Source organism: Rhamphochromis longiceps, linkage group LG8, assembly GCF_057381845.1.
Source record: "Rhamphochromis longiceps isolate RC_006_pf linkage group LG8, R_longiceps_female_GT1.1, whole genome shotgun sequence".
NCBI classification, from domain to species: domain Eukaryota; kingdom Metazoa; phylum Chordata; class Actinopteri; order Cichliformes; family Cichlidae; genus Rhamphochromis; species Rhamphochromis longiceps.
Window position 1 is genome coordinate 25,391,450 of NC_140564.1, and position 25,924 is coordinate 25,417,373.

Below are 25,924 nucleotides of genomic sequence, written 5' to 3' on the forward strand. Positions count from 1 at the left end.
CATGGTTTACTGCAATATGATCTCTTTTTTGTTCCCGAAGACGAACACTGTTCACATAAGCATATTGCACACGTACGAAAGATGCGGTGTGTTTTGTTTTGCAAAATGAGACAAAAAGCAAACGGTACAAAAAAGCGAACTGTATATATGAACGCAGTCTTAGTCTCAAACGTAAACACCAATAACCAAGTTGTCTTTATTGCTTGCGTGTTTCTTTTTTCTTCCACAGCCAAAGATAAATCGGAGAAGATATTTGCCTTGTCTTTTGTGAAGCTGATGAGGTATGACGGGACCACTCTGAGGGACGGTGAGCATGATCTCATCGTGTACAAGGTAAATGTAAAAAAACAAAACAAAAACATCCCATAAACACACTTAGTCTTTGTTTCTTGCTGCCTACTCGTCAGACAGCCCGCTCTCCTTGTGAAATGACCATGAAATAAGTTGTAGGTGAAAAACTGCCCTATTGTATCGGCGACTGTCATCATAACAGCCTGCCATCAGTGCTTTGTATGTGAATTGGGTAGCTGGTACACATCAGCCCGCACAAGGAAATGAGAGTACTTTCCAATTAAAAACCCTTGCATAATGATACCTCTGTGTTACGGTGCCCATTTATGTTAATTAAAAAGTTCATATGGGAAAAATCAATCTTGTTACATTTGTCTTGTCATGTTTTCTGGATTGTTGTTTTTGTCAGTCAACCCTGCATTTGGAAATGAATGATATTTTTCTCACATGCAACAGCTCGGTAGAAAAACACACAAATTGTTTTGTTGATAATATATATCAAAGGGAGATCCATTAAAACCACAGCTATAGAATGCAACATTGTTTTAATGTGTACACAGTAATTTGGGGTTTCTACCAATAAACTGACTGAGACTTGTTCTCTAAAACCAGGCGGAGGTAAAGAAGCTAGAGGACTCTTCTCTGTACCTAAACCTACCTTCCACAAAGTTGGAGATGGAAGAGAAAGGCTACTCCACCACTGGAAAAAATACCCAGACCCTGGGCATCTGTACCATCAGCAAGGATTCCTTTCAGATTTCCACCCTGGTCTGCTCTACCAAACTTACCCAAAATGGTAACAGCTGCTATATTTTAATGAATATTTGTCTCTTTTCCTGCGCAAGTTGTTTTTTTAAGCTAAAAATTATGCTCTTGTGGAAAACGTATCAAAACGTCAGTAAACACATGGAACACAACTTAGATATTATATAAAAAAATGAAAGCAGCTACTGTGACATTTTGAATCCTTAAATTAAGCTTTTTTTTATAGTCGCTGTCTTTGTCTTAACCATGCCATCCATATTTATATATTTTATCCTTTATTGATCTCTGTTTTTCACCTAATTGATTTGCACTAGCTTCACATAGTTACCACATAGTTTCTACTTTCCCTGCTCTTAGTCTCACAGCGAGCACACCTCCCTGCACAAACGCATCCAGCGGAGCTGAAAAGAAATGTGGGGAAGTCAGTATAATATTAATTGAGTTCAAGAGAAATTACTTTATCTTAATAAAAGCTTCCCAACAACTGTTAAATCAAAGAAAACAGCACTGAAAACAATCAAGAGAGAAAATGTTGTCATTGGCGCGTTTCAGTCTGGACCACTGTTTGCGATTAACTCGACAACTAAAGCAAATAAAGGAAATCAGTTGACTGTTCTTAACCCTCTTTTCATTAGATTCTTCCATGCTATGGTAGGTAACAACTGTTGCACTTTCAAAATAGAATTTACATAATTAATCTTCTAGTAGAGCTGAATAAATAACTTCCTAATTAAAAATAATGAATCTAGTTAGTTGTTTATTCCAGTGTGAATTGGCTAATCCGTTCCTGCTGCCTGATATACAGATATACTCTCACTGGCCACTTAAAGAGGTACACCTTGCTAGAACCCCCTTTTGCCATCAGAACTGCCTTAATTGTTTGTGCCGCAGATTAAACAAGGTGCTAGGTTTTGGTCCATAGTCATATGATAGCATCACACAGTTGCTGCAGATTTGCACCTTGCACATTTAGATGTGAATTTCCCATTCCATCACATCCCAAAGGTGCTCTACTGGATTGAGATCTGGTGACCGTGGAGGCCATTTGAGTGCTGTGAACTCACTGTCATGTTCAGGAAACCAGTTTGAGATGATTTGAGCTTTGTGAGATGATGTGATATCCTGCTGTAGGAGTCATCAGAATATGGGTACACTGTGGTCGTAATGGGATCGACATAGGCAGCAATTGTCGAGTTGGCCCAAAATGTGCCAAGAAAATGCTTCCCATGTCATTATATCATCTAAAACAGCAGTCCCCAACCTTTTTTGCGCCATGGACCGGTTTATGTCCGACAATATTTTCACGGACCGGCCTTTAAGGTGTCGCAGATAAATACAACAAAATAAAACCAGTACCGGTACCCCCCAAAAAAGATGTATTCATAACACACGGGAAAAGAACCAGGGAAAACCGAGTTAACTATAAAAACGATTAAAAAACGATAAAAACCCTGAAAACCATGAATTTCACACCCGAACCTCAACTTTCGTGGCCTGGTACCAAATGACTCACGGACCCGGGGATTGGTTACCGCTGACCTACAACATCCAGAACCATTGATATAAGGCAGGATGGATCCATATTTTATGTTGTTTACCATCCAGACAACACTTTCTCAATATTTCATAGTCCAGGTATGGTGAGCATCTGTGAAGTGCAGTCTCAATTACCTGCTCATGTAACAGGAGTCGCATCCAGTGTGATCTCTCCTGTTGTGGCCCATCTTCTTCAGTAAATTCAATGATGCTCTTCTGCATCCTTTGGTTGTAATAAGCAGTGATTACTGTTGTTACTGCTTCCTGCCTGTCAGCTCAGAGCAGTGTGGATATTCTCCTGACCTCTGCCATCAACAAGGCATTTTCACCCAGAGCACTGCTGCTCACTGGATAGTCTCTCTTTTTGAACCGTTCCCTGTAAATCCTAGACGTGGTTGTGTTGAAATCCAAGTATGGAAGCGGCTTTTGAAATAGAGCCATGCCACGTTGACAGGCACTTAAATCACCCTTCTTCTTCATCAATCAGATACTTGTTTTGAACTTAAAGAGGTTCTCTACACCATGTCCTCATGTTTAAACTATTGGATTGCCACCACCTGATTGGGTGCTTAGATCATTTGTATTAACGAGCGGGAGATCAGATGACCTAATGAAGTGGCCATGAGTAGGTTTTACTGACCACTGCTCTCTGATCTCTTCTTTCTTGAGGTGCTGTATAACAAAAGTAGCACACATGAGAGAAAATCCTAGCGACGTATGTGGATTTACTTTTGTTGTAGCACAGAGAAGTACAATTCCAGCTTGATGAAATGCCTGCTCACATCAAACAGAGCTCTCACTGGGGGGAGGAAGGATTTCTTTACTGTATCTTAGCCAGGTAGACCCTGAATTTTGAAACCACCGATGGACCGTAGCCTCTGGCTTTGACAAACGGATCATGGGAACATCATTTAATGTAGGATGCCTTAGCTTCAGCTTTTTAAACATTTTTTCTCATTATCTGGTTTTTCCTTTTCCACATTCTGAGCGCCAGGAATTGTTTTCCTCCTCTCTATTCCTACTTCTAAAGTACTTTCTTTTCTCTTTACTCTCAGTACGCCAGTCAGTCTCAGTTAGATTCCAGTTCATCTCTGTTGAGCGAACAACAGCCTTTTTATTTCCCCGTGAAGATCTACTCTTATTAAGCTTGGGAAATCCTCATGCCTGCCACTGTGGCTCATGGATTAAGGATTTTAGCATCTTGTGTTCCCACCAGCCTTTCTGCATGTTTATAAATCCCCACAGATGTCAGCGTAAACCCTCTTGAGCATGCTGGTATTTCTTAGCTGTGTTCATAACGTTGTAGTTAGATTGTGTGAAAAGCTGTTCTCTTTTGTGTGAGTGGTCAGATGCTTCTAGCTCTGATTTCACAGAGCTAAACCAAACCAACCTAAATGTCTCCTTTGATTTCTTTTTCACTGGTTGTAATTTGCTGCTTTGTTTTGGGTTTTTTTTTTTTTGTATGCAAGAATGAATCACAATTTTAATTAGAGCCACAATTAAAGCTTCTTTTGTGTTTTTGGCCACAGTCTGAAATAAATAAGTAACAGACACACTGCAGGGTAACTTTGACTTGAATTGAAATTAATTGTTTTACTCGCCAAGAGCAATGCCCTGTTTAAATAAGGAGTGCATCATGCCCTTTCGTTTTTGTATTCACGTTAACAAAAAGATCATTTTAAACCTCCAAACAAGGGCAGAATGAAGAGAAAAGCTTGGAGTAAATCATTGAAGCAAGATCATGTGTGTTTGTGGTCTTTAATCCTTTGAATAATCCTTGTGTAGGCCTGTGAAAAGAAAATCCACTGTAAACCATTTTTCGCTTTCTTCAGATTTGAAATATTATTTAAAACTTCCCTTCAGGAATAAGTGGCCTTACGCAAAGACTAATAATATAAAATCTTAAAACGTCTTTCAAAAAGGCCTCTTATCAATTTTAACGAGATCCCCAACCCCACTGGCCAACACAACATAAATACGTAATCAGCCAATCACATGGCAGCATCTCAGTGCATTTAGAAATATGGGAATGGTGAAGAAAACCTGCAAGTTTAAACTGATCATAAGAACGGGAAGAAAGATCATTTAATTAACAGCTGATTAGTGCCCAAACACTGTTTTTGCATTTCAGTAAATTACTGTATGTATTTCCCATTTTCCTAACAAAAAATGAGGAAATGAGGGATGGCTCGAGACTTTCGTGCAATACTTTACAATATCCATAGAACCTCTAATCAAGCCAGCAATACGGCAGCTTTACCCTTTTTATGAGGTGGTGAAGCTAAAGCACTCAAATAGGCAGTAAGACTCTCTCATTGCAGAGGTCACATAAAGCTACAAAACATTAGGTCAAAGCTGAACCAGAAATTTTTTTCCTGAAAAGTAGGATCAATATTTGCTTTCAGGTAGAGATGTTTCCAGCTTGGTGATTATCCGACTGCCCGACTATGGGGAAAAACAATCTGCATGTAAACATTAAGACTACTAGGTAAAAAAAAATTCATTTCAGAGGGAGATTATCCCAAAGTTTGACAGATGCCTTGGTGAGATCAGCTGTTTTCTGAACGACGATGCATGGTCTTGGCGTGCTGGCAATTTAAAAACTACAGCTGAATCTCTGACCTGTCAGCAGCACAGGCTTTATGTGACACTTGTAATGATTTTAGCGCTTTTTGTGCTAAATCATTGCAGTCTAAAAAAGACGTGAAATGCCGATAAAGCTAATTGTCCAGGATACAACCTAATAGCATGCGCAGCAAACATTTATAAAGCCTCATTAATGGGATCACTGCAGACCCCACAACAGGCTCTGGGCATTTCTCTAAGACAACGGGAGGTTTTTGTTGTCAGAGGGCTTCTGCATATAATGTGTGAAAGCGGTGGGTGTCGCATGTTGTTATAGTAATGTTCCCTTTGAAGCTTATTAAGTTTAGTCTGTGGTATAAGTTGTCATTTAAATGCAATTGTGCGTGCCCTCCTACTCGGCTCAGGGGGTGGTGATGTCAATGAATGAGTCGTCTCAGTTACAGGAGAGCCTGCCTCTCCTGTAAGTAATGATAGTGGCTCAAATGGTTGTCTCAGCTGTTATGTAGATGCGTAGTATGCAGCATATATCAATCAGCACTATTCTCTGCTCCTATTTCTCCTCCCTGCCTGCCATTTTCTGATTTATCTCGTTCCCTGTGCGAGAGTGATGGGGGGGAGGGGGAGTATGTGTCCTGGTCTGTAGATTCACTCCTGTAGAGCAGCTCCGCTCTCCATATTTACCTGTCACTTTGTGCTGATAATTTGCAAGGTGCCGGTGGGTGCTTGGGGATCAGATGGCCTCGTCGCTGCACAAAGTTTGATTAAACTTTGTGCAGCTGTGTGTTGTATGGGATATATCATCCCACGCTAAAGCTCGAGGAAAAGGTTCCAGCTATTTTAATAAAGCACTGTACACAGAGCAGCCGCAACATTAAAACCGCCTCATTTATATTGTGTAGGCTCTTATCCATTAGGGATGCAGAATTTGCAGGTGGCATGAGGACATTGGCAGCTATTGCTTTGGGTCTAGTAACTTGTGTGGCTCGTTTCAGTGGTTTGGACGGATGCTCTGAGTTGGAATCCAGGGAGGCTGGATGCTCGGTCAATGCCTTGGGCTTGTTTGCAGGCTCCTTTAGCCATTACTGCAGTTTTTTTTTGCCTGTGTCCGCATGTTTAGTTTACCATTGTCATATGATTTATTTATTTTTTTACCCATCCATCCAATATCCCTTCTACAGAAAAAAAGAAAGTGTACAAGAAACAGCAGAAACATTGCATTGTTATTAGAGGATCAATATTATTTACTTACCTGTCTTTGGTTTTGATATTGTGGCTAATCTATCCACAATATTTCCCATGATACCAGATTCAGGCTTCTTTATTAAAAACCCAGAAGCTCTTTAAGATCTAGGTGTGTTTGTCCAATAGTCATCTCTGTCCCATTTTCTGCATTTCTGTAAATGAAATGATCACATGATTCCAGCTCATCAGATGTGTTGGCAGTTTCCTGTTTTATACAATATCAAACCAAATATTTCGGGTTGTTTTGACTGTTGGTTTGCTGAAACAGCAATTTGATGTTTACGTTTGGAGAATATGTGACAGTATAATTAATATGATTAGTAATGTAATTGCGGTAAGATCTGTTTCTGGATGTAGAGCAGGTCATCTACTAATCAGAAGGTTGGTGGTTCAACCCTTAGGTTCAAGTTGCTTTCGGATCCGTCCACCAGAGTGTAATTATTAGATGGAAAGCACTTATAAAAAAGTGCCTGTATGAATGGCTGTGATGCCTGTTCGCTCACCAGCAGTTTATCCTGAGCACTTATTCTTGCAAAGGGAAAAAGGAGCCCTAGAAATGCCCCTTGCAACAGACTGCATGCTTTATACTCATGGCTCCTCACTGCTGATCCCCACATCCGAGATGAAACACTCTTTTTAACTAAGCTAGATTTATGCAGGCGGCCTCCCAGTGCTGTGAGCTCCCGTGAAGTGGCTCCTAGCTCTTCCCTGGGCATTTACAGTGTGCTTCGCTAAACAGAGCAGAGATTCAGCGACAGCACACGTGGGAGAGAACCTAGCCCAGTGAAATTGATTAAAATACTCTTCCCACCTCTGCTGGAAAGAAAACACATTTTTATGAACAAAGCAGCTTTAAAACTATGGAATCCATGTTCGTATTGAAGCTACTCCAGCATCAGTGCGCTGAAGAAGCCTGTACTTTTAAACGTTTAAACGACTACATACAAGGCTGTCACTATTAACGGCAAAGAACAAGCTATCAAGACTCCTTAGTGGTTGTGTTTGCTTTTAAAAGTGAACAAAACTGATTTTGTGAAGGAGTTCCGTAAACAAACTTTCAAATGGTAATGTGAAGTCTTTTGCATTTCAGTTGCGCATTGACAATGTAACCTATTTTCTCTGAATTAATTATTCCACTGCTCTCCATCTGCCAGTTACTTCCACAGTCTTTTAAATTCCCACTGCCTGTGGAGACATCCGTTCTCAGACAGATGTTATTTGTAAAAGGCTCTCAGTATTTTTCTCCAGAACAAAACTGATTGCCCCCCACCCGCACAACACTGTGCCTTACAGCCCCATGTGCTACACGTAGTTGGCCTCTTAACACCACTGCCCCACTGGGACCAAGCTGCCTGATGATTTATTCTCACATTATTCCATTTATCTCTGAGGTGCTGAAGCATCAATTTCCAAATCTATATCTCCTTGGGGACGGAGGACCCTGGTAGTTGAGACAGGTTCTTGTGATTGAACCCTGATAGGCTGTCAGGTTTACAGATGATGGGCATCCATTACTGTGTTGCCATGGCTGATTGACTCTTCCTGAGCCAATCAGCCATGGCGAACGGGGAGAGGCAGCCCCTAGGGACTAGGTTTGCAAGAATGCCAAAGAGATTCTTCTTATTCACTTCAGTCAGATGAGGCTGAATATAGTATATATTCATGAAAGCTAATAAACCATCATGAATATACTATAAAGATGTTTCTGGGAATCTCTCAGGATTATACCTGAGAAAATGTATATGAAAAATCTGTTTATACGATAAAATGAATTAAAATTAACATTAAATGGAAACTTTTCTTAAATGATAAATTGTTTATTTTGGTTTTTTGCTTACTCCTGGTTTCGCCCATATTTGCTGCTTTTAACCCTTTAAAGCCGGTTGGAGCGGGCATGCTCTGTTTTGCGCAACTATTTTTAAATCTCGGTAGCACTGCAACCACGTAAGCTAGCGCAATAATTTTTTTTGCATATGAAACCGGAGGAGTTGTACTTACATCTTATGCCATCAGCTTGTCCTAAGTCACGGTTTCCTTCCACATATGGCTCACATATGGCTTTGCAAAAACTGCATAAAAAGCGCTTGCAGCAACAAAAACATAATATTCCAGAAACACGCTTTGCCGATCCGATCAGCTGTTTGTAACACTTCTTACGTCCATCAGCGCGAACTATCGCATGTCCGCCATGTCCTGGCCGAAACCGGAAGTGACGTCATTTTGCGGAAATGTAGTTTTTTACCATCAGGGCCTTATGAGCCTATACTGGTGTTTTTAAAAGTTATATTTGACTTTATGACTTTCTGTGTCGTTTCTGGGATGCTTAGGACTCATATTGCACTGCTGGAAATAGTTTATTTTGATGCATATGCTGTTTTTTTGTTTTTGTTTTTGTTTTTTTTTTTCAAATTTGCATTATAATATTTATTTTCGTTTTTCCTGCAGTATATAAAAATTGGTGTATTTCAAAAATAAAACTATGAAGACACTTAAAATAAATTTCCTGTGGTGGGAAACTATTTTGTGCAACTTTTTTGTATTTACAGTTTTGAGGGATAAGCCTCTTAAATTTCTCTAACTAGAAATATATGTTAAAAAAACAAAAACGATTTTCAATTTTTTTTTGTAGTTTATTGCACCTTTTTGCAATTTATGTAATTACTATGCACTTAATGCAGACATATTATTAAAATTTGGGCTATAATGGTTGTATTGATGTATAGCAACTTGAAATGCTCCCAAAAATGGCACTACAGCATGTAAAAATATAATATAAGCTTGGTTTAGGACTTGGTTCTCTTTCATAGCATTCGTTTCATGTCTCACTATGGGAACGCCTCCTGCGTGACCTCATCAGAAGCTCAAATACCATTATGCCAGCCCTTACAGGCTGGCTAGGTGACGCCCATGTCAGGAGGGGCCAGTGCCTCCCTATATAATAGGCTGACATAGCGTCAGATGTCATTCAAAACAAGCCCACCTCTTCCTCGCTTCCATAGCAAGGAGGGCGGTCTGGTGAGACACTCACTCATGCTACTCAGAGAACCGTGGTTATATACATAACCTTAAGTTCTCTTTCATTCTCGCTTCTCACAGAAGCCTGTAGACAACTGTGCTATTGGGCGCTAAAGCTAAACTGTCCACAGATTCGAGTGAAACAACTCGGTCGCCGGGCGCTTTGTTCCCAGCTTTTCAGTTGTCCACTAGCATACAAGCAGTAGCAATACTGTTCTGTAGCTAGTGCTGGTGCCAAGTAGCAATACTTTCACCCAGGGAAGTAGCAATACTTTCCGAAAGCGAAGTAGCAACACTTTGCTAATAAAGGTACCCCTAGCTTCACCATCAGGTAGCAATATCCTTCGACGCTAGCGGTTTTACACATTAGGTAGCAATACCTGTAGAAAAGTAGCAACACTTTTCAACCCACGTTAGCGAGGAATAGCAATATTCTCCGCACTCAGTGTCAGTCTCTCTAACGTGCGCAACCCTCTAGCTAACCATGGCTACGACGGCCAACGAAGTTGCAAAACTTTGTCCTTGTGGCAAGAAGATTTCTGCCTGGGATACACACCCCGTGTGTGCGGCATGCCTGGGCTTATCTCACGCTCAGGCTGCCCTGACACCTGCACACGACTGTATCCACTGCGTGGCTTTCCCACGCAAACTACTCCGCCGCAGGCTAGCTCGCCAGGCTAACCTGTCGGGCGGCGACCCTTTGTTGTGTGAGGCTGCTGCGGCGCAAGGAGAAACTGAGATGCCCGATGATTTGGCCACAACGCCAGGGCCGAGCTGGGCAGAGGCAAACCCTCAGCCCATCGTGACCGCTTTCCCGTCGCTGCAGGCACACGGAGATCGTGTGTTTTTCCGCGATGCTGGAGTCACCTGGGGAGGAGATGCTAACGAGGACGGAGATGAGTCGGCTGACTCGGAGCTCCTGCTGTCTGACGACGGCGAGGAGGAAGATTCCACCTCCTTGGCTAGCATCAGCTGGGCTCCAAAGCCCTCGGCTACCGGCAAGGTTGAAAAACCGACACCGCCGTCTCCCCTGGATCTCGACATGCAGGACATGTGCAAGCGCGCAGCCGCTAGGCTCAACATCCCGTGGCCCGCCATACAAACAGAGGTTGTAAAGTCTCGTTTTGACGGTAAGAAATTGCCGAAAGCGAAAAAGACGGGGAAGCATGTGTTGCCTGTTTTCCCTGAGCTACTCGATGAGATAGCGGTGACGTGGAAAGCAAAACCTTGCAGCGAGAAACACCCCATCGTGGGGAGCTCCCTGCTGGATTGTGAGGGGATGGAGTCTATCGGCCTCCGCCGGATGCCACAAGTGGAGCCGTTGGTGGCGAGCCATCTTCACCCGAAGACGTCTCTGTCCTCATCGGCCCCATCTCTCCCCTCCAAAACAGACCGCTTCCAGTCTAGCCTTACAGATAAGTGCTACAAGGCAGCGGCTCTGTCAGTAAGAGCCCACAACGCCTCTTCTATGCTAATGGATTACCAAGCTGAGCTAGAAGAGGGCATGACAGCTAACACAGATACCACAGTGTGGGAAGAAATCTGCGTTATAACTGACCACGTCCTCCGCCTCCACAAGGTAGCCATACAGGCTACTGGGAGAGCCATGGGCCTCATGGTTCTTCAGGAGCGAGCACGCTGGCTCGGGCTCACCAACCTGACGACTAAGGAAAAAGAGCAACTCCTCGACACCCCTGTCGTCCCTCACGGTCTCTTCGGTGCGGCTGTTACATCCATGCAGAAGAGATGTGAGGAGAAAAAGAGAGATGATGAGGCTCTGAAACTCTGCCTGCCGAGGAGGGCCCAGCACGCCACCCCAGCAGCGCCGCGCCAGTCATTCGCGCAGGCAGCGTCTCGCCCGGTCCCCGCTTTCAGGATTCCCAAAGTGCCTAAGACGCAAGCAGCCCCCCAGGCTGCCGGGGCCCCTAAGAATCCATGGACTCGGAAGCAGTCTCCCCAGGCCAGACCTCAAGCGGCCCCTCCTCCCCCCGCTGCCGCGATCGTGAGGAGGAAGAAGCGGCCGGCCTGACAGCCTCCCCTCTAGGCGGGAGCGAACCCAGTTTCCCCCCTTCATGGGCCACCCTCCCGCCTCCCAGCTCCGTTCCAGAGCAAGTTCAACGGGACATGTTCCACACAGAGTGCTTGACTCGGGCCGGCGTTCCTGTCACCGGACCCGCCAGAGGGAAAGAGAGCCAAAGTTCGCAGTGTTGTTTCACGAGCACTTCTCTCATGCATTCTGTATTAAAAAAGCCCCGATACGCGCATCCAGGCAGTTTGCCGAGGGCGCTGTCGAGTCTTGCAAAACACATGAGAAAATCAAACATGCTGAAAAACGGAGCACCGTCTGCCATAACGCAGCCCGTGGAGACTCGCGTTTCCACAGCTGTGATTATGCAGATGAGCCCGTCACCTCGCTCGCCTGTGACAGAGGTGACGGGACGCCGAAATGACGTATGTTTCGCGCAGCGACCACAAGGGGGCGCCAAAACGCCATATTCGGTGGAGTGGCCAGTGAGCCCTCTGTCTCTCCACATGAAGAGCTGGGCCACCTGCACTCAGTCAGCATGGGTGCTGAGGACATTGAAAAAGGGCTACAGGCTGCAATTCAGTGTCGCTCCACCACAATTCGAAGAAATTGTTTACTCTCGTGCTCCGGGCGAGTCTGCCAGTTTTCTCCTGGAGGAAATTTCCACCTTGAGAGACAAAGGAGCTATAAGAATTGTCCCTCCCGAGGAAATGCACAGCGGATTTTATTCAAGGTATTTCCTTGTGCCAAAGAAAGGGGGAGGGGGATGAGAGCCATTCTGGATCTCCGTGCCCTGAACCAGCATTTGAGGACATACAAGTTCAGGATGTTGACGCACGCCTCGCTGCTACGGTTTGTACGAGCGGGCGACTGGTTCACATCAATCGACCTGAGGGATGCTTATTTCCACATCCCCATATATCCCCCACACCGAAAGTATCTGAGATTTGCTTTCCAGGGGATGGCATACGAGTTTGTAGTCCTGCCTTTTGGTCTCTCACTGAGCCCAAGGGTGTTTGTGAAATGCACCGAGGCAGCAGTGGCCCCGCTCAGAAAAAAGGGCATTCGGGTGGCCACGTACATCGACGATTGGCTGGTGGCAGCCCCAACCCGCCAGGGAGCGACTTGTCACACAAATGCTCTCATACAGGGGTCCCCCAAGTTACACACGCTGGCACACAGACTGATAGTCTGGAGCAGTGTTCACCTGCTGTCACTGAGAGCAACTCACGTGCCGGGGATCTTGAACTTTGGAGCAGATCTTCTCTCCAGGGGCAACCCGCTGTATGGGGACTGGAAGCTTCACCCGGAGGTGGTGAAGCAGATCTGGCTGCGATTCGGTCTGGCGACCGTGGACGTTTATGCATCCAGGGAGAATGCTCAGTGTCCCCTGTTTTACTCGCTGAACGTTCAGAGAGCTCCACTCGGGGTGGATGCTCTAGCTCACGAGTGGCCGAGAACCCTCCTCTATGCTTTTCCCTCAGTGGCCCTCATTTCTCAAACCCTGGCCAGAGTGAGGGAGAGAAGTCACTATATGATCCTGATAGCCCCGCACTGGCCAGGGAAACACTGGCTGGCGGAGACTTTTCAGCAGCTGTGCTGAGTGGTAACAGCGTAGTGGCTGTTACCACTACGCAGAGACCTCCTGTCTCAGGCACGGGGGGAAATATTCCACCCCCACCCAGAGAGGCTGGCTCTGTGGGCTTGGCCCGTGAGTGGTTTAACCTGAACACGGTGGGGCTCCCTCATAGTGTTATCGACACTATTCAGGGTTCTAGAGCATCGTCTACTCGGACGCTATATGAGCATAAGTGGCGTGTGTTTGAAGGCCGGTGCTTAGAATCACAGGCCATCCCTTTTCAGTGCTCTGTGGCTGTGATTCTGTCATTTCTTCAGGCCCTGATTAATAGGGGTAAAGCCTTCTCCGCCATCAAGGTGTATTTGGCAGCGATTTCAGCCTGCCATATTGGTTTTGAGGGAAAGACTGTTGGCCAGCATCCCTTAATATGCCGTTTCATGAAGGGTGCACGGCGTAAATTGCCTACGTCTAGGCCATTGGCTCCATCGTGGGACCTTCCCACAGTATTGGCTGCGCTCTCCTGTTGCCCATTTGAACCCCTGGAACAGGTTGAGTTGAAATTTCTGTCCTTGAAGACGGCTCTTTTAATTGCTTTAGCTTCTGCTAAACGTGTGGGAGAGATACACGCTCTCTCAGTGCATCAGTCATGCATTCAGTTCTCCTCGGATAATACGAGGGTCTGTATGCGGCTCAACCCTGCCTTTGTCCCGAAGGTTGTCGGCACATGTTCCCCTATAGAACTGCCGGCCTTTTGCCCACCGCCTTTCTCCTCAGAGGAGCAACAGCGGCATACCTTGTGTCCAGTCCGTGCTCTGCGCATTTACATGGACCGAACCCAGAGTGTCAGACAAAGTGACCAGCTGTTCGTTCCTGGGCTAAACCACATATGGGAAAGCCTGTGTCTAAACAGCGCCTCTCCCATTGGATAGTAGGAGCAATTGCCTTGGCCTATACTAGCAGGGGCCTTCAGCCCCCTGCTGGCTTACGTGCGCATTCCACTAGAGGTCTGGCGACCTCATGGGCTCTCTTTAGGGGAGTTTCTATTCAGGAGGTGTGTGCAGCTGCATGCTGGACCTCACCTCATACATTTGCTAGGTTTTACAGGTTAGATGTGACAGCACCTAACCTAGCGCGTTCAGTCCTCAGTGCAGGCTCTTCCCGGGTGGGGGCCTCTCCCCTGTGAAGTGCTGTTGGGGACAGTTGTCTTCTTAACAGGCATGTCTGGCAATCCGGGAGTCAGTATTTCTCCCATAGTGAGACACAAAACGAATGCTATGAAAGAGAACTTAAGGTTATGTATATAACCACGGTTCTCTGAGTAGCATGAGTGAGTGTCTCACCAGACCGCCCTCCTTGCTATGGAAGCGAGGAAGAGGTGGGCTTGTTTTGAATGACATCTGATGCTATGTCAGCCTATTATATAGGGAGGCACTGGCCCCTCCTGACATGGGCGTCACCTAGCCAGCCTGTAAGGGCTGGCATAATGGTATTTGAGCTTCTGATGAGGTCACGCAGGAGGCGTTCCCATAGTGAGACACTCACTCATGCTACTCAGAGAACCGGGGTTATATACATAACCTTAAGTTCTATGGTAGGTCTTAAAGGGTTAATGGGATTCTGTAGATCATACAGCCACACAATCAAAATAATAAGGTTGTTACGACAATATGAACTGTTTTATTAATGCACATTTTTTATGTTTGGGACTCGAATTAAAAATCCTAGCCAAAATTTATGCTGCAGAGGCGGAGATACCCAGATCGGCAGAATCTAGAATGGCTCAAACGCAGCATAAGTTTTGAGCAAACACTAATTTTATTTATATTTAGTCTCCAAGGAGCCAAACTTTTTCACTCGTTTTCTGTCCACTTCTTGCACCTGTCCATTTTCAAAGGGATTTTTTTCCTTTTTTTGTAAGGACAAAATTGCTAACCTTGTGTTTGGGAAATTTGTAAACTGATGTGAACGTTATGGCGACGTCTTGGAAAAACATGCTAAGACCTTAATCTCATTAAATGCAAATAGTGGACTTTTTCTTGCACAGTCTCCTTACCCGCCATTACTATTTTCTGGGTGAAAGCTATGCATTGTGTTGACAGCTTTTTTTCCCTTTTGTCTTTTTCCAGTGGACCTACTTGGGCTGCTGAAGTGGCGCTCCAACACCAGCCTTCTGCAGCAGAATCTACGTCAACTAATGAAGGTGGAGGGTGGCGAGGTTGTGAAGGTCAGAGGCCCAAAATTACCGCTCGGTTGAGTTAAACCGCTTTCAGTCAAAGCTTAAGTAAACATAAATAAATGCGTCTCACTTTCTTTTGCAATGTTCATCGCCTTGCAAATGTACCTAATTCCTTTGCTTTGACAGAGATCGGCACAAATGGACGAAAAACAGATCTTAACAGCTGTTCAAATAAACATTCAGTCACAAACGATGCATACTCTTCCTGAAAGCTACAGCTTCCTGGCAGCAATTTCACAAATGATGTCGCTGCCTGTCATAAGGAGTTGGCTGCCACTTTTTTTGCTTTTGTTTTAATGGCTTTAGCAAGGAGGGAGTGCATAGTACCCCACACTGTCTACAGACAGGGAGGAGATGACCTGCTGTCAGAGATTTAGGCAGGGCCTTTAAGTGCTCAGCATGGGGCAGATGAATAATCATTATTTAGAGAAAGTTTTGCAGGGGCAGGTTGGGTGCCTGGCAGCTTGGAGCCTATATAAAGAAGTCCTTCACCTAGACAGTTTTGATCAGGCCAGATAGATGTCTACCACAGCTGGACTAGTTCATTAAACCACAGGAGTGTGATTATTATTACCACCGCATTAGCACTCAATTGCTTCAAAGCGCTTCAAGGCTGTCGGTGGGCAATTAGATAGCATTTTCATCTTGGCATTTAAAAGACTATTTATCAAAAGAGTATACATTATTTATTCATCATTTCATTTTCCCCCATTGTAGTTAACATAAAGCACAAATATGTTCATAACACATTTTTAAAAAATGTTTCCTGTTCTGTTTTTTATTTCCCATCTCCCTAATGTGACACCGTTTGAGCGAAAAGGTCACTGCGCCGTTGTCCTTGTCATGCGGTCCAGCCTTTGTGAGACCGAATTTCACTTTAAACGCCGCATACCGTACAATGTGTTGGTTTCTCGTTGAGAAGATGATGAATCTCATCCATTCTGAGATGACAGACCAAGCGCAGTAGAGAGTGATGGCTCTGTTCCCGACACTTTTACATCTGTTTTTACATTGCTGCAGAATTGGCTGAGTAAATGGAGCATGTTTCCCCAGAGAGGAAGGGTGTATATAGTTAGTGTTCCTGGAGGTGCTGCTGACAGGGAAATGATCACTCTCTTCATAGAACTATTTTGGTGTATGTTAACAGCTGTAAAGGGTGCGTAATGGGTAGCATGGAACCGTCACAGCAGGAGTTCACTTGCCACTTTGGTTGCGCCATTCAAATGATAGAGGCGTATTTAGGGCCGGGGTGCTAAACATATTTTTGTTGTGTATTTCTCTATTTTTATTTATCAGTTTGCTTTGAATCATTATAGGATAATGTCTATATAAAAACCTAAAAATGCTATTGCACAGTTTTCCCTACACAAAAGTTAAAAATCTCCCAAAGACTCACAATCGGTTTAGCTGTTGTCATTCCTTTAAACGTCGGATGAATTAGTTTGTCCTAATGTTAGTTATCACCTTAATGACACAAACTGAATGTGCATGCCAGAGGAAAGAAATCATGATCAGCTTGACTCGGTTTATTTGACAGAACCGTGTGGACTTGCTGTGAGATTAGGACTTAGCATATGCATGTTTTATTTTTTATTTTTTGAATGACACGCCTCATTGTTGGCCTGCCATAACATGCCGTGCATCTGTCATTCTAGTTTCTGCAAGACACTCTGGATGCTCTCTTCAACATCATGATGGAAAACTCTGACAGTGACACTTTTGATACTCTGGTGTTTGATGCCTTGGTAAGGAAGAATCCCGCTGTAACGGCAGCGCATAATTTATAATAGAGTTCCCTGTCAGCGCCAATAAACATTTGGACATGTTTGGAGCTCAGAAGCAAATATAATAACTTGGGAAATACTTCATGTGTTAAAATGGTTTTTGACAGGCATCCCTGCTCTGTTTGGTACCCTAATTTGTATGCAGCTACCTGTTTTCTGCCCTTAAAAGTGAACAAAGCAATTTTTGGTTGCTTTTTTGGCTATATTGTTTTAGTTCTAAAAATTTTTTATTCCATTGCTGTACGTTAACATTGAACTCCACACATTGCCACTGATGTTCGATAGCTGCTGCATTGAATTGCATGAATTCTTAGTGCCTGTGAAGCATTTTTATTGAACATGCTCACATGCATATTGCAATATATAGTATAAAAAAGACTTTACATTGGGGGAAAAACAGGTTATGATTATTAACCTTGTCCTCTCATGGGCTGCAGATAATGGGATTCAAAGTATTAGCCTGAAACTTGTCTAGCATGCAGTTCAAAAGAGCAGTTTTTGTCATTCACAGAAAGCTGGTAGTAATTGTTTTTTTGTTGAGTTCCTAGATTATCTGCAGAGCAGAGAATTGAAAGTAAATGGTTTTCTGCCCAAATGCAACCTTGCTTAATTTCCCAATCTGTTTTGATATATTGAGCAAGACGGGTAGTTTTGGGGGGCTCTGAATTATTAAGTTAGGCTTTCCTGGTGCGTTTAATTTACTTTTTAATAACTATGTCTTTATTGTTTGATAGGTGTTCATTATTGGGCTTATAGCCGACAGAAAGTTCCAGCACTTTAATCCAGTTCTGGAGACCTACATTCGAAAGCATTTCAGTGCTACACTGGCATACACGTGAGTTTAATTTCTTTACAGAAACATTTATAAACATGCGTGTTCCACTTTATGATTAACACATTAGCCATACTCTGTGTTTCTATTTGCAGGAAGCTGACAAAAGTTCTGAAAAACTACGTGGACAATGCAGATAAGCTGACAGAACAGCTGCTGAAGGCCATGAAAGCTCTGGAATACATCTTCAAGTTCATCGTCCGATCCAGAGTCCTCTTTAACCAGTACGTGTGGTATTTTTTTTTTTGCAAAGTGTAACATTGCATCATAATGCATGCAGTTTTGTTATAAAGCTACTGTGAAGAGTATTTTCAGTGTAACTGTGCTCAAGTATGAGTCTGATAAGCTGTCTTATCAAAGTACAAGAAAGCTTTTGAACTTTTTAAGATGGTCTTTCTAAATTTATAGTTTTTTCTCTTTAATTGCTGCTGTTCCTTTAAATAATTTCTTGGCTTCAGTCGTCTTTTATAAAAGAGCAATGCGTTTTGTAACACCGAGTTCTCTGCAGCACACCTCAGCTCCGGTGTAATAAAGTTGAAACAAGTAAAAGCCAATGGTCTTTGGATGAGGTCATTTCTATGGATGTATTTATAATAGGCTGTGGGGACGTTAAATGAATGATAATATTCGAGAGTCGTGAAATAAAGCTGTTGGTGGCTGAAGGCCTGATGTATGATCCTGGACTAATTAAGTGTGCAGAGTTTGATTGGTTTTCTGTCCAATGTCTAGAGGACACTCTGTCCTTTACCTCACAGAACACAGCACTGCCATTCTTTTCTATGTTCCAGTTTGTGCCAAGTGGCTTCTTTCGTAGATATCTGAGAGAGAGAAAAAGAAAACTCAAGCTTTATGGTGGTCCCACTTTGTGTTAGCTCTTGTTGGAGTGGTTTCTTTGGTTGGTTGCAAGCCATCATTTTAAATTCTTATGAACTTTAAAGTTAGGTTTGATGGAGCCTAACAAGAAGGTGCCAAGGTTACATCAGCAAATGTTTAGCCTTTCACTGTGGGTCAGTGAAGAACTTTTATGAAAGTGCAGAAGAACACCTTAATTGTAGATTTGCCCCCACCTCATTCAATTCGACTGTTATAGCTTTCCAGGGCTCACTGAGCTCCTTAGTGTTGCAGGTGAGCAGCGGCTTTAAGTAATTGTTGTTGCGGGAGCTCTGAGACGGATGCCTCTAATCCCACGATTTCTGTAAGCCCTCAACAGTGGCTATCCTGTACCATGTAATACATCCATTCCCTTGAGATATTGTAGCCACACAAAACCCACGTCTGTGCAGAAGGCCAGTAATATCTGATGGAGTGGGAATTTAAACACTTTACCTCCATTTCACCTTGCACAGTTTTAGTTTCTCTTGCGAGTTTTGATTTTATTTCTCTAAAACTGAGCGGTTGCAACGCTAAATTATTTGAAGCCGCTGCTGCTGCTCGGCTCATTTCCACTTAATGACCAGTTTTGTTAAGATTTACGGTCTCTGTGAGCACTAAGGATTTTCATCTTTGAGGGATTATGTGTCCTTTCTTTCTGTGTGTTCCCATGCACTTGGAAAAATGGGGGGAAAGCGTTTTCTGTCGCTGTAGTGTGATCATTGGCGTTTGGTTGCTACAGTCTGTGGGCAGCATTTGTTCCACATAACCAAGCTAGCGGAAGGAACATTAGTAATTCGAGTTGGAGAAAATATGAGAAAGTAAAGCCACTGAACCCTAATATTTGCTTGACATTTGCTTTCTGTTCCTTGTATAGTGTTCTGGGAAAGTCATTAGCATAGATCATTAATTTTTCTGATTTTTGTTTCCGCATGACAGCAGGCAGGTGCTTCGGGGTCTTGTCATGTTGTTTTAAATGCTAATCTGGCTGGCAGCAAGAGTGATGTCTCTGGTTCTGATCCAGGAATATTTGCATTGATAAAACAGGGCCTTTCTGCTGGCTGCTTTTAATGATTTAACAGGGAAGCATCAAACCCTTGTCATTTCCAGTGCAGGTGGGGCTGTTTACACAGGGATGAAACGCACAACAGCCTTGTGATCATCTGCCAGTGTAATTCTCTACTTCATCTCCTCCCAGGCTCTATGAGAACAAAGGAGAGGCTGACTTCATGGAGTCCTTGAGGAACCTTTTCACATCCTTTAATGATATGATGAACAGTAATTCAGAGAACACTGGCATGGTGAAGGTAGGCTGATTACCACTCAAGTCCAACTGCATACTGTTGCTCAACCTCACTGCCAAGAATCATCTGCTGCACTGTGAATAGTAAATAAATCTGATGTGATTATCTTGGGATGACAGATTCTGTAATTGGAGATTAATGTGCCTTGTTAGATTTAAACTATGACAGCAGTTTATTAGATATTAATGCTAACATTCCTTCAGATCATTGCTGCTTACTGTGTTCTGTGCACTGTGTTTGTTTTCCACGTCTTTTTCACGTGTCTCTGTGCAGATTTTTCTTTTTATGTGAACTTGTTAGAGCTGAGAATCTGAGAAAGATAATCTAGCCACTTAAAGTAGTAGTTATAGTAATTAATGACTTCTTGATATGCTGTGAGAAAATGGGACGATACAGAGGAATTAAGGAAGTATTGATTCAGCATAGTATAATTCAAAGTCAATTAAACTTTAGAGATATCAGTGGTGCCAGTTTAGCTCACTGGTGCCTGCAAAGCTGATGCAGCAGCCTGGGTTCAAGTCTAACCTTTGCAGCTCGTCTTCCCTGACTCACTTTCTCTGCTTTCCATATCCAATCATCACTGTGCTGTCAAACAAAGGTGAATGAAAACACGCACTTCAGGGATGTCAGTCTGTCCAGATAGAAAGAATAAACCATTGTGAATTCATTTCAGTTGTTTTGGTCCAAATAGCTACACGGTCTCACCATAGACCATTGCTATCTCTTTGTCCTTCCTGACTGGTTTTCTCTAGTTTTGCTTTTTCTTTGTCATTGTTGATAGTATGTAGAAGGGCCTTAATCCAGCAGCAGGACCGGTATCTGCTCTTTTTTTGGAAGCAGGAGCAGAAGGTTCACTGCCAGGGCCCTACAAATTGACATCCTGCAGTCTGGTCATGTGCATGTTTCTGAACAGACTGCTAGACTCATCTGCATCTTTTAGTGGGTCCAGCACCAATGCAGCTCAACTGCCATTTGTCAGAGAACACCAAAATCAGCAGGTGTGTTGCTGCCACACTGTCAGACCTTATGTAGTTCAGAATCGTGTGATCAGAATGCACAGGCAGCCCCTTGATGACAAAGGCGTTAATGCCATGGACATTGCCAGTGCCACAGGCTATCCAGGAGCTCAGGGATGCCCAGATCCACCATCACCTTTAAGAGCATTCCCAAATGTTGTTGGGAGCCAATACCAGCGCTTGTGGGCCATTCATGTTACTGAGCCACATGTGGATATATCAGCTTGTGATTGCAGTGTACCCCTCAGCCTGATGGGGTATTGTCGTGAGCAGGTGACGTGGACACCCAAGTTTGTGAATGCAATAACTCGAGAACGAAGCAACGTAGGAGCTTCAAAATCTCCAACAGGTTCAAATCTCAGTGGCCTGGACTTTCAAGGTCAAGGTTAAAGTTTTCCAAAACTCTTGTGAATGCGATACGTCGAGAAGGAAGTCACCTAGGATTTTGAAATTGATGCAGAGTCAGAAAAATAAAGCGCTTTCAAATAGACAAAAATGCTTGTATGAATGTGTGTGTGAAAAGCACTCTGTAGCTGTCCATTTACTTGTTTTATCACACCAATAATTCAGGTTTTAGCTGAGCTGGCTTTTCAGGATTGAAACAGAGGATGTCAGACCGAGTTTGAAAAGAGGTCAGAGATCGAAAAGAGGTCAGAGATCAAAAAGAAACACATAACTAAAACTGTATTTATTTTTAATAATTAAAGCTTTAAAGCCATTCTACATTTCAGATTTCCTAAATAAAATCACAAGACTGTACACGGGCATAATACAGGCACGTTTCAAAGCAGAAACAGTCGAGGTTTTAAATGGGTTATTTGCTTGACTATTTTTGGTTCCCACTAAGATATAATTCATGACATAATCCACTGGAGAGTCACAAGTTCACAGTTGTAACCTTCTGAAAAGATTAAATAAACAGGATATTGTTAATGCGTTTTAGAGGTACTATCTTTAGTCACACTATCTGTTATCCACCTGTTTCCTGTCTAAGCTACGATGACTAACTGCATGCTAGCTGTGGCCTCATACAGCAGTTCATTTATAGACTGCTGCTTTTTTGTTTGTTTGTTTTGTTTGTTTTTTTGGTGGGGGGTTCTCAGCAACATGTCAATAAAAACGTTGTGTTTTTTCCTTTTGGTTGGTCAGATATTTCCTGATTTTAGACTCATAATCATAACCGAGATTGTATTTATTCCAAATTCCTAGGAATTCGAAACATGCAGCAATGTTTGGCTTAAGTTTCCATCTTCAGAACATTATCTGACTTGTCTTGAAAGTAATTATTGGAATCAATTATGAAAAGATAATAAAAAGGATAAATGTATATATTGCACGAACTATAGAAGAACTCTTAACTCGTGGAAGAAGGTTTAGGGTGTATTACACAATGAAGTTATTGAAATATACAACTTGGCTTTTCTTGCATCTGTACTTTTAAGTGTGTTTGTTAATTTCTGTTGTTTGTCTATACCTTTTTGTGTGTGTTTGTGTTTTTCCTTTTCCTATATTTCACTCTGACCTTGACTGTCCTGATGCTTGGGTCTTCTCTGGCCTTCTGCTCTTTAGCTGCTCCTTAAGGTATTTATTTCACTCTCTTTCTCCTTCTACCTTTAAACACTCTTTTTTCCCCCATATTTACTTGCTTCTGACCTCAAACTCGGCGACCCCAGATTAGAAACAGATACATAAGGATGTTTGTTTATTTGTGTAGATACTCTAAAAGACCCGCACACAGACTCGTGCACACTTGTGCGCACCCACGGCTATGCTTTTAGAGATAACATAATCACAGGGTACATGCACCTTGGCACACCTACAGTATATCCATGTGCACACTCAACCATATGAGGAGCTCAGGAGTCAATTAGGAGTCAGTTGCTGTGTAATTGGGTGAGATATTAGCTTTACTGTCAGTAAATTAAAAACTGATCTTGAGGAACAGCCATGAAACCGAGGAACCCTGGTTTCTTCCCAAATCCACCCCTGTGAAAGCACTGTGACAGGTGGAAGCTAATTAGTAGTCCCATTATGCCTCTCTGGAAAAAAAAATTGGAGTACTGATGAACATCTGGACAGACCAGCACACATGCAGCTGAAAATCTAATAAATACACACACATTCTCTCTCTTTCTGTTTCTTACTCTCACACACATGCACATGCACAAAGCATTAACAGATGCAGATGACTTTTTATTAGAATAGAGGCTGAATTGCCAACTGAATCAAAGTCAAACACCACTGAAATCTGCCTAATTCTTTCTCCCTGCAGAGAGAGGTGAATGTGAAATATAGAATACTTAATAAGATGAGATCGTATTAAGATGACAGCAGGAGTTTGTTTGGAAGTCATGATTATATCCCTGAAAAAAATCATTCTGAATCCTACTTTGCAGTTAGTCTCTGCTGTTCAAAAATGTGTCCTTAACAAAATCCAATATTTAGAAATCATTTACTAAAGTCAGTATTTGCTCTCTTGCCAACCTCATTTTAATATTGCTAATTATTCCTCCACATGTTTTCAGGAATAAACCATGAACAGTTTAGGAAAAAACCCAATGGATTGTAATATCCAATGTGCTACACCTGTAACCCCATTGCAATGAGAGACAATGGCTGAAATGCACCAATGCAGTATAAAGACACAACCCACCCTGGCTGAAGTTTAGCAGCAGTCAGTTAGAGAAGAAGTTGTTGTTTTGGCTAAGCATAGCAGTTATGTTACTAGCCTTTGCATGCATGTGCTTGATGACTTACTGACACTATTGATGGACAAATTTAGATCCTATTTTTGTTAATTTACCATAAAGTAAAACATGGTTATGGCTAAGTCCATATGTTTTTGGGCAATGATGCCATTTTAAAATGTTATGCCACCACACTGGATTTAAGGTCAACAGTCAAAATTGAAAATTGATTGATCATAGCCATTTTTATACTTCTCCATTTTCAGAAGCTCAAATCCAATGTATTTCAATATGACTGCCTGAGGTCTAGAACCCATGGCCATCACCTAGTCCTCTTTTTAACACTGTACCAGAGTTTTGATTTGGCTATTCCTAAAGTTCCTGCAACTTCTCTGTCAGGTTTATTTAGGATTTTTAACCTCTTCCATTTTCTTCTCCATTTCTTCTAGTCGTATATTGAAGGTTGTGTTACTAAGTCAACTCTAAATCCCTTAGATAAATCAGAAACATCCATCCTCGCTCGTCCATGAAACTGTTTATCAGTCAATTGTCTAATTAATTTCTAACCTCCAATCTCTGTAATGTATATGGCAGAAAATGTGCACATGTGTGTGCGCATTCATGAGAGAGAAAGCGATTTCAATTGGTATTGGTAGGTTGTTGCAAATATTAAATAATGACACATTAAAACTCTTGTTTATTGACTCCTCTAGTGGCTCACTGAGGGCATGCTATATGCATTAAGATGTGAAATGATTTTGTCATATTTTTTCTTTTTGTTCCTCTCGTAAAGGGTGCTGCACTGAAATACATTCCCACTATCGTCAATGATGTCAAGCTGGTCTTTGATCCCAAGGAACTAAGGTAATTTCATGTTTTGTTACATATTCCTAAGCTTTAATGTCATTAAAGTGACACCAACAGCTATCTAAGAGACTTAAACATTAATACAAGTGAACATGCCATTAAACAGATCACACAGTTCTCTGTGAACTTCAAGATTTCTATGTGGGAGTTCTGTAATAAAGGATCATACAGAGTACTAGAGCAGAGCAGAAAAATGCTTAAATCCGTTGCCTTTTGCAAAGAAACAAAAAGAGTCATTTGCTTCAGTTCGATTGCTTTGTTAAAATTTCATGTGCAGATTATGTTAAGACAGGCTATTGGAATATTGTGCTTTTTCAAAAGCACAGTTTATTTATTTTATCTGCCTCTCCACCTTAAGTTGCTTTTATTCAAAAACTCAACATTCACTAGCTGTGCTCTGATGGTTGCTGCTTAAAGAAGTTCAGGTTGCCTTGGAAACTCTCCACTCAAATGTCTATTTAAGTTTACGTTGTCTACTGCGCATGTCGCCAGCTGTAGCTTAATACTGTTTTATATAAAATACAAACATGCTCATGGATTAAATAATTAATTCATGTTCATGTTTGACCAAACAGAACATTTTATTTCATCGACTTCCAAAACCTTGCCTCCCCTCCTTGAGGCATAGCTTGCCAGCATAATGAGCATTAAGCTTCTTCATTTATGGGGGAAAAACATTATGCATGTTTTGTATCTGTGCTCAAATGTGGATTTTGATTAATAAATGTGTTATTTGTAAGGAAAACCTTTTTATGATTTATGTATCTTTTCATTTTCTTTTTTCATTTGTGTGTTTTTGCAATGCAGTTAGGTTATACTAATGACTTTATAAATTTTTAGTTCAGTAGAGTTCATTTGCATTCAAGCGTCTTAAATATCAGAAGACATTCAGAATAATGGCAATGTGAGTCATAGGAACAAACTCAAAGGTCTACATGCACCCACGTCTTTAGACTTATTAGACGCGTCGCAGAACATATGCGGGCATACTGTGATTAGCTTTTTAAGTAACGTCGTCATCCATTTCACTAAAATCCACTGATGAAGCTATTCTGTGGCGCTGAAAGCTTCAAAGCATTTCTAGGACTTGCTTTTGTTCAGTATGTTTAAGAAAAATAGTTATATGCAATACCGCATGATATAATGAAACCTTTAAACAAAGTAGAAAATGTTTCAGCAAAACAGAAGTGCCGTACCCAAATAAGAAAGTTCCTGTATCCAAACTCACCCAAGAAACTCAGTTATCTAAATCTTGTTTACTGTGTTCAATGCCCCAGAAAAAGAAATA

At 42.4% G+C, this 25,924-nt stretch overlaps 1 protein-coding gene across 2 annotated transcripts in view; it reads left to right on the plus strand.

Moving 5' to 3' along the window:
• dock1 (dedicator of cytokinesis 1) overlaps nucleotides 1-25,924 on the plus strand; it is a 204,070-nt gene that overhangs the window by 49,021 nt on the left and 129,125 nt on the right. For both annotated transcript variants that reach the window (XM_085416710.1, XM_085416711.1), the window contains exons 17-24: nucleotides 230-333; nucleotides 904-1,087; nucleotides 15,167-15,264; nucleotides 16,932-17,021; nucleotides 17,795-17,895; nucleotides 17,988-18,116; nucleotides 19,961-20,069; nucleotides 24,563-24,633. In XM_085416710.1, coding sequence (XP_085272836.1) covers nucleotides 230-333; nucleotides 904-1,087; nucleotides 15,167-15,264; nucleotides 16,932-17,021; nucleotides 17,795-17,895; nucleotides 17,988-18,116; nucleotides 19,961-20,069; nucleotides 24,563-24,633 — 886 coding nt within the window. The remainder of the gene's footprint in view (nucleotides 1-229; nucleotides 334-903; nucleotides 1,088-15,166; nucleotides 15,265-16,931; nucleotides 17,022-17,794; nucleotides 17,896-17,987; nucleotides 18,117-19,960; nucleotides 20,070-24,562; nucleotides 24,634-25,924) is intronic.